Here is a 16,953-nt window from a genome sequence, read left to right on the forward strand (position 1 = left end):
TGTTGGGCCTTCTTCACCAGGTTGGAGGTGTTCTCTGTCCAGGAGAGGTCAGAGGAGATGTGAATGCCCAGGAACCTTTTGCCATCTACACGCTCCACCACCTCCACACTCCTCAGAGGAGTGTGTTCAGTCTTCCTGGACCTCCTGTAGTCCACTTGAGGATCAGTGGGGCAGATGTGCATTTCCCAGTCCTCACCACCTGGGGCCTACTGGTGAGGAAGTCACTGATCACAACCTCTCGTCTGCTGGTGGGATAAAGTCCAGTTTTTGGTGGTTCATAGAGTACATAAACTCCTGTTTTTTTCACAGCACTAGCACTTGAGCCCTTCTATACTGGATTAATGTTTGGATTAATGCTTGCAAAAACACAAAGAAGAACATAAAGAGGTAAGAGCCTGTGGCAGCTGCAGTGATCCGCACCATCTTGAAATTGTAAAGAAAAAAAAAAACACTGAAGAAAACCATCCCGACAGCTAGATTTGGCCACTCAGTTTACCCATGGAGATGGTGGTTTCAGGCCAGGGTGGTATATTCACTGTTAGTTTTTACATGAAGGACAAAAAATTCTGTTTTGATCTGACCATAGAGCCTTCTTTCACATGTTCATTTCCCCTCACATAGAAACAGCAGAGGAGGCAGATACTGGCACTAATGTTCTATAACAAACCTCTGAGACCCTCACAGAACAGCTGGATTTATACTGAGATTAATGAACACACAGCTGGATTGTGTTTACTAATTGGGTGACTTCTAAAGACCTTTGGTTGCACTGAATATATCAGAGTAAAGGGCTGTTAAAGCTAGTCGCCGATTTTTCCAGAAGTTTCCCCAAGTCCCTTTTTGAATAACTGGGATTGCGTGAAAAATATCTCCCAAATCCACTCTGGTCTTATTTCTTTCTACTGAGGCCTTCCTCCTGTTCTCACAAACTTGTACGCAGTTCGCTTCTTGCGACTCTCAACCATGTTCAAAGTATACGGTGAGAGCAGCGGAGCTACAATGAATGGCTAACGCTGAAGCTAACCTAACCACTAAGTTAATGGGATACATAAACAGTAGAAGTGCACATGCGCAACCAGCAAGCGGAAAATAACAAGGAACGTGTGCGCACACTGGTGTTACGTGAGCGCATCAGAATGATTGGCATCTGGGACAACCAATAGACAAAGTGATACCCCTGGAACTTGAGGGAAGAGGGGGGTGAGTATATAGCATCTATGGGTGAGAGCAGGAACAAAACTCTGACAAATCCATTTCCTTCGGTGTGAAGAGCAGTGATTGGTTAAAGTTTTTACAGGCCTGCAGCTCCCACAGAGATGGTTTTTTGTTTTTTTTTATACTCCTTTTTCTGAATACACTATGTATTGAATATTTCAGGATGGAAGGACAATCTTACCTACTATTACAACAAGTGTTTCTGAACAGGATTACCAACTTAGAGTGCCTTCCATTTTTAAGATAAAAAAAAAATAGCGCCAGTTTACAACACATGTCACCTCAAGGCACTTTACAAAGTCAAATTCAATCAAATCCTCCAGAAAGATTGGTCGAAAGGTTATTTAAGGAAAACCAGCAGATTGTAGCAAGTCTCTCCAAGCAGCATTCACTCCTCCTAAAAGAGCGCCGAGCCACAGCAAACGGTCATCTGCATTGTACATGGCTTTGCAGCAATCCCTCATACTGAGCAAGCATAAAGCGACAGTGGAGAGGAAAACTCCCCTTTAACGGGAAGACAAAACCTTCAGCAGAACCAGAACCAGGCTCAGTGTGAACGCTCATCTGCCTCAACCGACTGGGGCTTAGAGATGACAGAGCAGAGACACAAAAAAAGCACAGAAGCACACATTGATCCAGGAATCCTTACTATGTTATATGGTAATGGGCGATGATCTGCTTCCTCTGGATGATCTCACAGCTAAGAGAACGCAAGACCAGGTGTACCTTCTATGAAGAGAAAAATGACAGAGAACAAAAAGTTAAAAGCTGAAATGACAACAAACAATACAAATTGGAGAGCAGTAGGAGAACTCAGCAGAGTGAGAGAAATAGACCCTGATGTCCTCCAGCAGCATAACTATAGAGATAGCTCCGGGTAACATAAGTCACTCTAACTGTAACCTTCATCATATTCTGCAATCATATTTTGGTCCACTTCACAATATGCTTTACTTTGTGTTTCTGTGTCACAAAAATGTTTGTGTTGCTAATGGATATTGATAATTTTGCAGGGTAGCAACTCTAACTGGGTGCCTCCAGAGAAAGCACTGGTCTAGAAAATGTGGCATTTTGATTTAAAAATGCCACATTTTGCTTTGAAACTTTAGGAATTTTTTTTTTTTTTTTACAAAATTGATTCAGATTTTGAGCACAATATTTTTTTTAGCATCACACTTGTCAAGGTCATAAAAACATTGAAACTGTTAAGGTTGAGGGAATGAAGGGAAGCAGCATGAGTGATCTCCCGATGAATGCCATCCGTCCCCTCAGTGCCTCAGGTGTTCTGTGTGCAACATATTATTTTATTTTAGAAATATAGTGTTACTGTGATTTAATGCAAGATGTTTCGAAAAAACACAGATTATAGCCTCTCGTGTATCATTGTATGATTTACTATATTCTGTGCAAAAATCCTAAAAGGCAATTAGAAAACAGTTTGCAAGGTTATATATTAAACATTTAGAATTTACATTACAAACTTACTACCTTGACAGTGATACAGCTCCCTGACCAAGACAGGAAGAATCTGAAGGATGTACGACTTGTCAGAAATACTTTCTGAAAAACAGAGCAAGTGACGGAGATCTGACGGAGAAACACGTTTTTATATCTGGTGACATCTTTTTAGTATCTCCTGAACTGTTTAGAATAAAAAATTATTCCGATTTTTTAGCTAAACTATCGTTTTTCAAGTCAGCAAAAACTAGTTGCGAACTGTTTCTCTTGGACAGGGAATAGGTCTGGTCCTCCCTGAGGTCCTGTCCCAGTCCAGCCAGTTATTTACAGACACGCAGCAGCCTGGTGTTGAACTCTTCCTTCCCCTCAATCACTTACAGTGTAGAGTACATGCTCCCGCTGCAGCAGACATACTGTCTTGTTAATTTCCTGAATGTGTAATTATATCAGGATGTTGTTTGTCCTACCAGCAATGTTGCTAGTCATTGTTTGGGCTGAGTGTGTTTGTGTGAGATGAGTGCCATTGATAGCACAAGCACGGAGTCAACGTTTGCTATCACAGCCATCAGAGATAGCAGATGTGCTCCCCAGGACCCGTTCACGTAACATTCGCTTTCATCCAGCTCTGCTTTTTTCAGCGCCTGGGACGCGTGGCGTGAAGACAAGCTCCATGTTAAAGCAGTTCAGACCTGATGCGTCTGTGCCGCTGCGAGGGAAACCTCAGGAGAAGGTGTGTGTGTGTGTGTGTGTGTGTGTGCAGGCTGAGCGGATGTTTTTTCGAGCACAGAAGGCAGACAGAGATCCTATCAAGCCAATTAACTGTAATTGTGCTTGTTTAGATTTCATTTGCAGAAGAGTGAAGTCTGTAGGAAGAAGGCAACGGAAGGGGAGGTGTCATCCTCTCACATCAGACTCGAGGCTCCTCGGCCAGGAGGAGAGGAGGTGAAAATGAATTTAGGTCACAGCGAAAGGAGACTGTGAGATGGGTGGGATAAATTCCACTGTTGTTGTCCACCCTTCCTGGCCCTGGTGATGATAATCAGTCTGCTTGTTTTGCCTCCGCTGCTTCATGATAGATACCAAGGGCTTCATGACAAGACTCTAAACAAACTCGCATACTGATAAAGGCAGACAAGCGTTTCATACAAGTGAGACTCCGTGCTCCAACAGAGCGTTTAGCTCTCTGGAGACGGGCTGTAATTATGATGCCTAGCTTTCAAATAATTCCCTTTATCTGCTTTTAAAAACTGCTTGTGTTTATTGTGGAAGTGCTGTAGTTTTCTTGTCTCCAACAAAAAGAAAATGTGCATCTCAGTTTGTGCAGATCATGTAGCTATGGTCCTGATTAGCAAATTAATGTAATGAATGATGTGGTGAAGAACCCAGAATTCAGCCAAACACTGTAGAAATGCTTTTGACGGTGTTTTAATGGAGGGAAGGTGAGGAGAGGGAATCAAAACAGTCAAACAGAACAGGGTCCAAAAAGGGTAAGGCAGACATCCAGACAACTTGACAGGGAACCGGCAACAGAACTGGGCAGAACAAAACAGATCAGGTTACAGACAGGATCAATGTGCTGGGAGCTCTTACCAAACTGAGGCAGCAGACACATGGGTGACAAGTGTGACGAACCGACGGGGAGCAGAGAACTAAGGCAGGTTTAAATAGGTGGCTAGAACAGGTGAGCGGAGGGAAACTAATCAAGGACAGGTGGGAGTGATTAAGGGAGCAGACAGGACACTAGAAAATAACCCTAAGACAAAACCAAGCACAGAACTAAAAGCAGAGCTAAAACAGGGACCAGATAACTAACACAATAAAGGGGCTAAACTAGAATCCAAAAACGGAAATAAATCTAAGGGCAAAAAGAGCTACTTTAACCAAATAATAAACATAAACCAGAACAGAACGTGACAATTAATTAAGAGTCCAGTTATGGCCAAAAGTTCTGATGGTGAAACAGATGTTGGATTTTGTGGCTTTAACATGTTAGATTCCTCCTTTCACATTTCTGTGGTATACTGAAGAACTAAAACATTTTAAATATTAGGATTTGACCATAGATGGAGTTTATCTGGTAAGTCAGTATTTATAATGTGGATTTTTGAGAACGCTATTTTATGTGACATTGTGCTCCACCTTGCTGGAAAATCTACAGAAGTTTTCATCTCCCTCCTGTTCTTGGCAATGTTGTTAAGGGAAACTCGTTCTCTTAGATGAGAGCACACAGATTACTGCCTCTCTTGTCACAACGGCGTGTTGGTTAGACAGAAAAGTGTTTGTCTAACCATTACCTACCTGCTTAATGTGTTCCACAAACTGGTTCTGGTGCTATGCTGGACAATAGTAGACGCATCAGAGCCCTCCTCACTGCAGCTGAAAGTCTTTGCAAAATGTTTAACAGCATATGGTGAAAACAGTCTCTTGTTATATAAGCCAACGTTTTTAGGCAAGTAAAGCTGTTTACAGTTAGTTAATATTCATGTAATCACTCTGCACACAAAACCCACAAAGTTTTCAAAACACATCATTTGTGTTACTGCCAACACTGTTTAAACCCAATTTTAAAGGTTTTAGATGGTCTCTGGCTACTTTAATATGACTCTGATTTTAGGTAGGCTGTTTTCTGTTTGTTTTTATGCGTTTCCTTAAGTCATCTAGCATTCCTTGGTGGCCAGACTGAAACTACTTTATGTTATGTTGAGGTTTCCTATTTTAAGTTGATAAAATGATACTATTGTTTGACATAAAAGCGCATTTTGATTGTATCGAATCAGGAAGCATTAATAATTGACAACATTTTTATCGAGTTTTCTCTGTACCTTTCTGTATAAATAAACATAAACTGAACATAGTCTCCAAAACCGCAGTCATTAGATCAGGACATGAGAAGAATACAGAAATATATCCAGGTCTGAACAATAATTGAGTAGATCGAAAGCTTCAGGAACATAAAAAAACACTGTCTGTCTTGGATGCTTAAATTAAAATATAATTTTTATCGTTCAGCTTCCTCCCACACCTTTTGCTGGGTATCAGTCTACTTTGCCCAATGTGACATAATCATGTGATGAGTAAAACACCTCAGGGATCACTGGAGGTATTTGCAGGTCTAAGGTAAGGGTGGTTGTATGTCCCCAGGAGGAAAGCCATCTCTTTATCATTCTCTCCCACTGACACAACGTACTGCTTCCTGCACAATGAAGACAACCTTGATGCAGTTTAGCATGTGTCCCGTAACCGTTTCCTGCCAAAAGATGCTGTCAGAATCCTTCCTGGAGCTGTTTTGGAACACATTATGGAGATTTCAATCCAGCATAATGGGATCGCCCTTTAAATACCCTTTCAAACAGCTACGCTAACAGGATGTGCGACCCGCTCTTCAGCCATCTCTCCGATCAACCTGGCTGGACTGCGTTAAGTAGACACCTGATTTGATAGTCGAGCTTTGTCAGATCGTCACAGCCTAAGCCCTGAGGGGATGAGCCACAAATCACCTGCTAAGAGTCTTTAGAGTCAGGGCTGAGGACCTAAATCCTCAAGTTTACCTTTATTACCTGTGCTTAGGCCTCTTACTGTATGCCCACTTCACAGGACACAGGTTCCTGTCCTGGAAATGCCAGCTGGTATTCCAACACCTGCTGGAAGGACACCTGGTGTCCAGATTATCTGAGATTGTGTTTCAGCAGCGAGGCCTGTCTTTTACACCTCAGTCAACTAGCTTATGAGCACATTTTCCTTTCAATACGTCTTGTTTTCTTAATAAATTTCCTACTTCCTTGGGGTTTGTGCTCAGACCTTCAAAAACATGCAATTGTGTTAAAGACAAGTACTGAAGTTTTTAGGCGGCACGACAAAAAATCATTGCCTCATTGCAATCATTGTTAGTGGACACAAAATGTAGCACTTTGATGTGTCTCCCTTCCTAAAAATACGCCGTATCAATGGAGCTGACCTGCTGTCACCCAAGGTGAAGCTTTTAGGTGGCACAACCAATCATTACAGAACATCACTTTGGTGGCTTATCACAGGTTTCTGATTAAAAGGGAACTGGCCAGGGGAAGTAAAACTCTCTTCTCTGTACACCCTGACCTGAATGAGCCACAATCTTTAACAGTTCATCAGCTGGTTGCTAAAGCATCTGTTCTGGTCATCTCAACTGGTTTACTCTCAATTGTTAAACTGAATTGGTTGTAGCTGAACATGCAAATGGAATAAAGACAAAAATAAGGGGTAAGAAAACACAAAAAAAAGTTCTGTTTAAAACTTAAAGTGGAAGACAACGGATGAATAGATAGTGCATGAGCATTGTGAGAGCAGGGAGTGGGGATGAGCCAGACATGGTTGTGTTTTTCATGCAATCCTGAGCTCCACCTGTATAGAGCGTGCAAAAAGGACAAACTTAGTGGTCTTATACCTCTCACCCAGCCTTTCTTTAGACACTTAATCACCCTCAGAAGGATTGTTCCTCCTTTGGCTAACGTGCCTGTCAGTAGCATGTGATCCCCGGTAAACCGTACTTATCAAAGTAAATACTTGATCCGGACCAGGCCGGCTGCTAAACATGAAGCTCTAAGGAGCCGGCTCAAAGTATTGTCATTACAGGCTTAATAGAGGATCGGCATCTTGGTTGAATGTAAGCCATTGCCCTTTGAATCCGGCCTTTACGTAGGCCGTAGGGTCAGTGTCCTTTAGAGCGCCGCTGCCTCACAGAGTGATTAGTGAACAGAATAAAGTCGACTGTTTTGCTAATATTAGCTTCCCTAGGATTTGTTAAAACATTTCATACCATTCATATATACATGTTAAAGCTCACAGGATTTAAGTCAAAAAGGCCAGGAACCCACAAACTTCTTGTCTAGACTTATTAAACACCTCTGTGTAATAGCTAACAAAACAGAACAATTATTCTTTATCATCCATCCATCCATTTTCTGACCCGCTTAATCCCTCATGGGGTTGCAGGGGTTCATTCTTTATCATTATTATTCAAAAAGGTTATTATTTAACAACATAATTAAATATATGTTCTATGCCTAAAAGCTTAAGTTGAATTGGTCGTTTTAAACACATTTTCTCAACAGATAATATGACATTATAAAGTTCCTTTATTTTACTTGACCAGTGTCAGAAATGCTGATGATGCTGTTATCTCCTGAGGTCAAACCAGATCTCCCCGCACAGACATGCCTCTGGTGGCACAGGGTTACATGGATCTGCTCCATGCTCACAGACCCTAAACGTTGTCACATCCTGGCCCCACCAGCACAAATGGCAAACGCTTGGCCTTACACGTTTTAGCCAGTAGAGGGTATGAGCACACCAAGAAGAAAGCCTCCTGCTTTGCCTCCCTGCTGACCGCTGCCTAACACAGCAGCACGTCTCCTTTGTGCAGTGGATTGTGTGTGCAGTCTGCCTCCAGCCAGACCGACAGGGGGAACTGGAAACCATCGTTGGGACAATTAGCTTTTATTTGTGCTTAGCAGATAGTGGTAGGCCTTTTGGCTGTTGGGAAAAGAACTTTCTATTGCAAGTCTTTAAAACCCTTTCCTACGTGTACATAAACAGAATAAACATCAAATTACTTTCATGTAGTTCGGTTCTCAGAGGTTGTCCTTAAGGCGAATGTATGTACTTTAAATGGGAGCCACTAATCCCAGATGAATTTGGCTGGGTGGGGGGGTTTGGAGAGGCTTTTGGTCTTCGTGTCATGGCTCTTGGCTGAACTGCCAGGCGTCAGTAGGCTCCAACCAGAGGGAAAAGTCAGTTCACGAGGGTGCAAGGGAAATGTACAAATCCAAACTGGGAATCTTCAGGCGGCAGTCAGTTAACATTTCTTCTGATTATCAGTTTTGTGTTTTCTTCTGCTGAAACCTCTGTTTTTACTGAATCTTGCTCGCATCAATACTCCACCTTGTTTCTTCAAAAGGAAACAGGGAATATAATGCGAACTAAGAAAATGCTTTGTTATAAGCTACACTACTTATTCAGTGTTTTTATTGAATTTAAAATACATCATAGGGGTGTTAAGATGACTAAATAACTAATAACACCAATCAGGATTAGGTTAGTGATGACTTGAGGACATTTAGTAGTAAACTGTCTAGCCAATCACTTGCTCTGACTGCCATTTATTTGTCTCCAGTGTCATTATAAAGAACCATACTGTTACCTGTGTCTATTAGCCGCCATAGAAAACAGGTTTCTAGAAACTCTTTACAAAATGGCCAAACTTAAGGATTGTCCATGAGTCAAGCAGAAAAACTATAAACTTTTTCTGACTGAACCATTTGAATTCATTATTATCAGGAAGTCAACAAGATGTACTAAAACATTTTAAACTGATCCACAAAGCTGGACCAAAAGTTGTGCTAGACATTAAAATCCTATCCCTGTCAAATCCAGAGCAGAATATAAAACTGTTCTTCTTCTTCTCACACATGAAGCCAGGAAGGACTGAGCTCCATTCTGTCCTTGGGTAGTCATGGACTGTGGTGTCCCTGCCTTTGGGGCCAGAGGGGCCGGGCCCCATTAGATGTCACTTTGGAGCTCTGTGTTCGCAATAATCAGTGGAACATGGTCGTTCTTTATAGAGCTATATTGTTAAAAAAAAGTCAGATTCCGTTACCTATAAAACTCTGTTAGAAACATTTGTGTCTATATATCTAAGTCTGCCAGAAAACTGATAAGCTCAGTAGCTAAATCCTCTTGAGGCGTATTGATTTTGGGGCCAGCCCACCAACGTTTGTTTAAGTAATGAACATCTGAAATCTCAGTGCACATGCCCAACATCCTCTCAGTAGACAGCTGAGGGGTACAAATACTATGACCCCAAGCTCAGATCGTCCAATCAAAATACTGGAAATGCACACGTTACCTTTACCGTCTAATGGATAGTGTGTGACAATCTAGGCAAGGCAAATTTATTTGTATAGCACATTTCAATACAAGGACAATGCAAAGTGCTTTACATGATTAAAACATTGAAAAATAAAAACAGAATAAAAACAAGTAAAAAACAGTTGGAATAAAATGTAGGACAATTTAGACAAAATAAAAGAGGAAAATGGAAACTAAAAGCAAATATTAATCTAGTGTTGGTTGCCCTTGCTAGCTCCTGGAAGGATAGATGTGAATCTTTTCTGTTCGATAAATTAACAATATGAGTGAGCCCTTATTTGTAATTTTATGTATAAAAATTAACTTACATTTAGCTTATATAAAATGGATTTTCTAGTGTGTTGGTTTATGCTAATTTATCTGTGTAATTTAAAATTGATCAAAGTCAGGTTGTATGCATGACACAGAAATTCGTTGAGTTTTTGTGCCCCACTTAACTTATCATGTCAAAAATGCCAGTGGTCATGGGTCCACATTTTACCAGAAGAACAGTTCAGTCTTAACAACCTCACACCTCATAAATAAACCGCATGACATTGAACTGAAAGTAAATATGATGGAGTTTGGTCATTTAGTGCTTAAACAGAAACTCTGTTGTGGATTTTGCAGGGAGCTGTCTCAGTCTCACTCTGCTACCTTACATTTATAAGAGCAGAAGAAAGGAGAGAACCTAAGCAGGCCACGGAGTCGGGTACACAGCCATGCCTTAACTATGTCATACGGATTAAAGAAAATTGGCCTGGCAGGGGATTTCAGTCACCTGGTGATCTGCCAGGCCTGTGCAATCCTTAATATAACACATTACTATGGCGCTACAGCAGGGGTTCCCAAACTTTTCATCCTGCGACCCCCAAAATAACAGCGCCAGAGACTGGCGCCCCCATTTTTGGTGAGTGGGATTTTTTTTTTCTTCCAGAAATTACAAGAATAGAGTAATATTTTAGTAAGGGCTTTTACAAAAAGATGCTGTCTTTCCCCTGTGTTAAAATGAGAAATGTGGCGCATCTTGTAAACTTATAATTTAGTATCCGTTTCACAAATAAAAAAATGCTAAATCTTTTTTAGCACACCAGCATCAAATCATCTTGTTTGGGAACCTCTGCACTAGAGTATAAGGCTGACAATAAGATTATAAGATGGTTGAGTCTGATATTAGTAGCCTTGATAAATATACCAGAGGAGTAGTTTTATAGGTGCAGTATTTTACAGAAGGCTTCTCATATAACCAGACAGATCTGTCTTTTTTTGCTATAGGGAAATACATTTTTAACATCAGGGTCCACAAGACCATTTCATGGGTTCTATGTTTTTTTTTATTATTATCATAATTATGTTTTCTCTGAATGTTCTTTGAAAGAGTGAGGAATTAGCATTTTCTCGTTACCAGGTTATTTCCTATGCATATTTTTTCATCCTGTCTGTTTCATTTTTGAAGGGGGTCTTCCTCTACTTGAACCCGTGCACTCAGAGCTCGATCTAATTCCTATTCTCCTGTGAGTCGTCACTACTGCAGTACAACTGCCTGGCTGCAAGATAAGGAGGCAGTTTCTGAGGTGGCCGGAAGACCTGCATCATCTGCAGAACAGATTTAAGGGAACTATATCTGAGCGGCGGACTGGATTTAAGCACCAGATCATGCATGATAAGCAAGCAGAGGGAAACTCAATATCAGTTAGAGCTGCACAATACTGGCAAAAAATATGGAAATCTGTCCCTTCATGTGAATCCTAATCCCAATTCTGGTACACGGTTTAAACAAGACGTTGCTCTCTAGTTGAATAAAATTGGGCTGTCTAGACAGGATATTAAAAGAATAATAATAATAAAGCACCAGTTTTAAATATATCCAAATATTAAATATTTTAAAGGTGTAAACAGAATAAATCTTTATTGTTTATCCTGGTAAACATCTCTTCAGTATGGTTTTGTCTAGTTTGAAGGGACTGGTTTGCATATCATGCAAAATCCACTTTTTTAGCCCTTGAACACATTTTGTTGTGTACTTGGAGTCTTTAGGAATGCAGAAAATGTGAATGTAATCTGTCCAGATATCTTTATATTCTTTTTGGGTCATATTTTTCAAGCCGTTCAGTTTTCTATTATCTCACAGCATTTGCTGCTAAGCAGGGTCATGAAAGTCCTGCTTCAGACATAATAATCCACCATTTCTATGTTTCTCACTGTGATTTTGTAGTCAAAGCTGGAGAATCATGATAATAATCATCTTTATTAGTCACTGCAACATACTTTCCCATGAAACTTGCCTTCTGTGTTCGACCCCAGGGAGCAGTGGGCTGTCAGTCTGCAGAACCTGGAGAACATTCTGGGGATAAGGGTCTTGCTCAGGGACCCAGAGTGGCAGTCTGTGGGAGTCAAACCCAGAACCTCTGGGACATAAGCACAATGCTCTAAGCACTAAGCCACCACTCCCCAATATGCCCGATTCAGGTGCCGAATCTACAAGTGAATAAGTGAAAATGTTCAGTTGCTGAATGTAATAACCCACACAATTCTTTACACCCAGCATGCTACAAAAAACAGGACTAGCAAGAAAAGCTATTCTCTCCATTTGCTGATAGGTTTGCTCTTCCAAAGCCTTGGAAATTGCTTCATCACCCTCTCCTGACTGATACACGTCAACGGCTTTGCTTCCCGTTTGTTCTGGAACGTCTCTAGATGGGAGCATGGTGTGCTGCTTTTCAGGCCTTTCTCCAGGTCCTGTTCAAATGATTTCTTGATTCTACGGCTCTGGCAGTAATCAGTTCTGGGTGTAACCTGTGCAGTTGAAGTCAATACTGTCGAAACCGTGCTTAGTCACAGGTAATTCATGATTTAACAAGGTGTGTGGGGTCAGGTTGCTTTGGATAGTTCCATTCAAAAAGGAAATCATCCTTTCAAAACTGCCATTTTGAATTTGTTGTGGTTATCGTTGTCTGATATGGAAGTTGGACTGATTATCTGAAACCTTTACGTGTGAACAAGAAGGGAAATTAGGAGAAATCAGTCAGGACAGGCAGTTTTTTTCACACCACTATAGAAAGAAATAATGTGTGCCTCTTTGCTCCCTGAACGATTGATCCAGTAAGTTCTCCCAACAAGTTTTTCAGATACTTTTATCTAAAGCCAGTTAGAAAGTCGCAGATCGTTTCTGTCTATGAGATGCGGCTGTGGCTTCAAGCGCTTCCAGTCAGCTGCATGTTTGATCACACACGCAAACAGTTTAACGTCCCTCCGTGGGAGCTTTGAAGCCACGCTGTGTCCTTTTGGCCCAGCGCTCCAGCCTCCCGCTCTTCTGAGCAGGGCTCCCTGTTGGTAATCCCTCTGTGACTCTTGTGTTCTTTTGGCCTCCAGAACACCATTAATCTTTTTTACGGAGTATAGCAAAGATGGCTTGAAATACCTGAACATGCTCATTATCTTTTGCTCAGCTCTGAGCATGACCCTTCGTTTGTGACACAGAAGGCGATCTGGCGTGGAGCTTTGTCTCTTTGCATGACAAAACTTTCTGCATGTGGATCAAATCAAAATTATCCACTAATTGACTATTTACAAGGCTCCAGAAAAGCCCTAATGGACTTGATATTAAATCCCCCTTAGATATTTAAAGTGTCCCTTTGGAGTGGCTTGCCCAACAACCAAAGCTCTTTCTTTTTTACAAGAAGGCCAATTTAAGCCCATCATTGTGTCGAAATGGAGCAGCCAAGCCCAGGCGGCTGTTAGGTGGGATTATGGGACGACAGTAGGGAAGGGCAGCGCGATGCAGGGGAGAGGGAAACAGCCAGATCTACCGTCAATGACTTCCAGATGGACTTTAATACCCCGGTTCTCTTACTGAAGATACTCACGCACGCAGCATGGTTACTTTGTGCTCCATGAGGGGCTAAAACATGGGCTTTTTTCTAATGAGATTGACTGGGCTTTTATGTGGAAAGTCCAATAACATAAATTTCAATATGGCTTTCCTGCTCTTTAATGCACCATTAAAGCTTTGCCTCAAAAACTTGGACTAAGTCAGGGATCTTTGGTGTCCGCTACGTTCCTTTTGATGTGAAGGGAACCTCACCTGAAACTTTGCAGATTTTACTGCAGGATTTCAGCAAAGTTCCAGAGGCTAGGAAGGGTATATCCTAATGTTTTCAGGAGTATGAAAATCTGACTGTGTCCTTTTGTTGTTTGCAGATGTGGCTGGCCCCAGCAGCAGTCCACCTCTGCTCTCTGATTCACGGAGAAACTGAATTAGGGGACTTTCCTTCTGCCTGAGTGTTTGTGTTATATTACCAAAAATCTCTGCTTGTGTCCTATGTAACTGTGTAACTTTCAGATAAATGGCATCCCATGAAAAATCCTGTCTCATCAGTTGGCATTCATTTTGAACAATGCGGCATTATTATTTTATGCCAAAATTCACATTGCCAAAGAGGATTATACAGCATGATGCACTCAGATCAGATCTAATGTTTACATTCGGTTTGGTGATCTGGCTTAGAGTCACATACCTGCACCTCTACTTCTACTGCACAGAACAAACACCTACTAGATTTCCAGGAAACCAAATGAAATAGGTATATATATATATATATATATATATATATATATATATATATATATATATATATATATATATATATATATATATATATATATATATATATATATATATATATATATATATATATATATATATCAAGCTTGTCTGTCTGCCTGCAAGAAGTCTTCAGCTGGAACTACTTCCCTCCCTGACTAGAACGGGTTTGCACCTAGAGGGAATGGACCAGTCTGGATGTCATTTACATGCTGACTAGTGATTTGTTTTTAAATGATGGTGCATCTACAGAACCATTGCACGTAGCTATTGGTTCCAGGAGGTACATCCTGGAGTATGGTGCTGCTTATCTCATTGCTTTAGATTGCTGGATTATTAAAAGTAGCTTTTATGTTGGTCGGACATGTTTTTGTATTCATATAAAGCATTTTGCTTTTTTTGTCCAAGACACATTGATCCAAACTGGTTTAATAAATTTTTATTATGATTTTGATATGGATATAAAATGATTTGTTTCTGAATTGGCTTTCAAATAAATCAGAACACAAAACACCCCTCTGCTTTTATTTCAACTGCTCAGAAAAATATTCCTTATTATGAGTTTGTAGACTAGATAAAAATATGAAGTATTGACATGAAAAACACTCAAAAATATTAGGCGCATTAATGCAAAGTTAATGAATGGCAAAGTGTACTTTACCCGTTTCAGGTATTCCTGAACTTTTATCAGGCAGCACCCAGCTCCACATTTAAAGCTCACCAGTTGATGATTTGTTGATTGCTCTGAGAAAAGAGCTGCCTTCATGTGAACTGCCTGAGCAGCTGAGACGGAGATAGAGAAAGAGGTGCTGAAATAAAACAGGACCTGGCCATCAACATAACTCAAGATCTAACAGGAGGTTCTATGTGAGGTAAAGCAGCGCTCGGCACGCTAATGATCCCATCCAGCCGTCACTTCTTTCCTTCCTGCAGACTTATTGCAGCTTCAGTTTTAATCGCAACCTTTTCACATTTAGACACGCGTTCGTACTCAACCAGAAGTGCATCTTTGTGATTCTGCTGTGCAGCGCTGTGCTGAGACGTGCCTTTTAAATGATCTAAATCCACTGCCATGCACTTTAACCACACCAGGAAGCGTGTTCAGGGACAGCACTTTTTTAAACAGTTTGAAGGAAAATCTCTACACAGGTTCCTACGTTCTCACAGTGTGGTTCAATAGATTTTTCTGAGTTAGGAAAAACCAAAATGAATGTACAAATCTTTTTCTTTTTCAAACCATCTTTGCTTTGGCTTTTTCCTTTTGAAAATAAATGTTGTGAGCGCATGTGAGATGATTAAATGAACTACTCTTGGCTGCCAGACTGTTGTATTTTTTACATCGATAAAGCTGACTATCACCAGATTGTGTATAAAGAATGCAACTGTAGAATTCATAATTCTGCAGTTTCTAACATTTCTCAGAAGAACAATCTGAAGCTCTTACACCGTAAATTTATGGTAACCAACCCAGATTTTCGGCAATGGGGAAATAATCTGACCCGTGTGGTAATGGTCAACGCAGCTTGAGCCGTCACCCCGCGCTCCTTTCATCATGAAAATAGCAGAATAAATGCTTAAAGTCGAACTGCTGCAAGCGTTCCAACCAGTAGGAGACATCAACTGGTTTATCACATGTGCCAAAAATGTACGTGTGATGTTAACGAATGATTATTTTTTCCTTTTTATATAGAGTTCAGTTAACAAGCACTATTATTCCGGATACCTTTATCTTTATTCTGAAGGTCTGACCATTGTTCCTTCAGGAAGGCTAAGAAAAAGAGTCTCTGAAGAACAAGTGAATCGTTTATTTTAATGAAAGACTTTGTGAAATTTGTGATTTCCGATCTCATTACTTTTTTAAAACTTTGACCCGCTGATACTGATTTCACTGATTCTAATTTGTTTTAAGAACTATAAGAAGACATAAGAACAGCATCTTTCCTTTCTGCCGTGAACATTTATTATTTATATCAGGTTCTGATGCAGTACATCACAGCTGGAGAATCCCTGGAGAATGTAGACTTAGTATTAACTCTCATGTCCAGACGTCTGCCCACATTTCCTAAAGCCAGAATATTCTATGACACCCAGAGGTCAGGCGCAAGGATAAAACAGAGCAACTGCCTGTCTCTGTTCAGCCTTCAGGTTATCTGCTCTCTATTGCATCCTGACTGTATGTAGAACATGTCATAAAAACATTTTCTTACATTGCTGTACGCCTCAATGGAACTGAAAATACCTCACTCAGCAAAGAGTGTTCTGGTCGTGCTTAGATCAGCTTTGTTTACTGATCAGAAAACAGATCGATTTTGTCCGTTGTTAAACCCGCTGCTCCCTGCAGCTCAGGGTGGGTCAGGCTAAAACAAATCAGCTGATTCTGGTCAGCAGCTGATCTCTGCCTCTCCATCAGTCTTTTAACCACCAACATTTTGCCCTTTCTGCAACCGCAGCTCAAGTTGAAAGATTTTTCAAAGTGGAATTCATCCCACCTCTTTTAAATGTTACCTTTATTCTGTGTGTTTCTTACAGGAAACAAGTTTGTTACCAAAATCCACACTGACGGTGGATTTTTGCCTCGCTGCAACTCGAAAACAGATCCTTTATTATTTTTTTTATTTGTTCATGCATTTTTTTATTTCTTTTTTAGTACTGCAAATATATAATCACACTGGCAATACCTGGGAATCCTTTGTTGTTGTGAGTCACCTATCATGGTGTGCATGGGTCATGGCACTAATCTTGACCAGAATGAAGAAGTTTTTCTATATAAATTCCCTCCAGTCTGTGAAATGTAAAGA

The 16,953-nt window shown here is 40.7% G+C and overlaps 1 protein-coding gene across 2 annotated transcripts in view; it reads left to right on the top strand.

Annotated features, from left to right (window-relative positions):
* The window catches only part of LOC118558863 (Fanconi anemia group J protein homolog), a gene marked incomplete at its 5' end in the record, with an annotated part of 47,064 nt that extends 33,090 nt beyond the window's left edge, over positions 1–13,974 (top strand). The window contains 1 exon segment of one of the 2 annotated variants that reach the window (XM_036129429.1): positions 13,753–13,974. In XM_036129429.1, coding sequence (XP_035985322.1) covers positions 13,753–13,833 — 81 coding nt within the window. 2 annotated transcript variants of the gene reach the window in all.
* Positions 13,975–16,953: the final 2,979 nt, after the last annotated feature.

Source organism: Fundulus heteroclitus, unplaced genomic scaffold (assembly GCF_011125445.2).
Source record: "Fundulus heteroclitus isolate FHET01 unplaced genomic scaffold, MU-UCD_Fhet_4.1 scaffold_169, whole genome shotgun sequence".
Lineage (NCBI taxonomy): Eukaryota > Metazoa > Chordata > Actinopteri > Cyprinodontiformes > Fundulidae > Fundulus > Fundulus heteroclitus.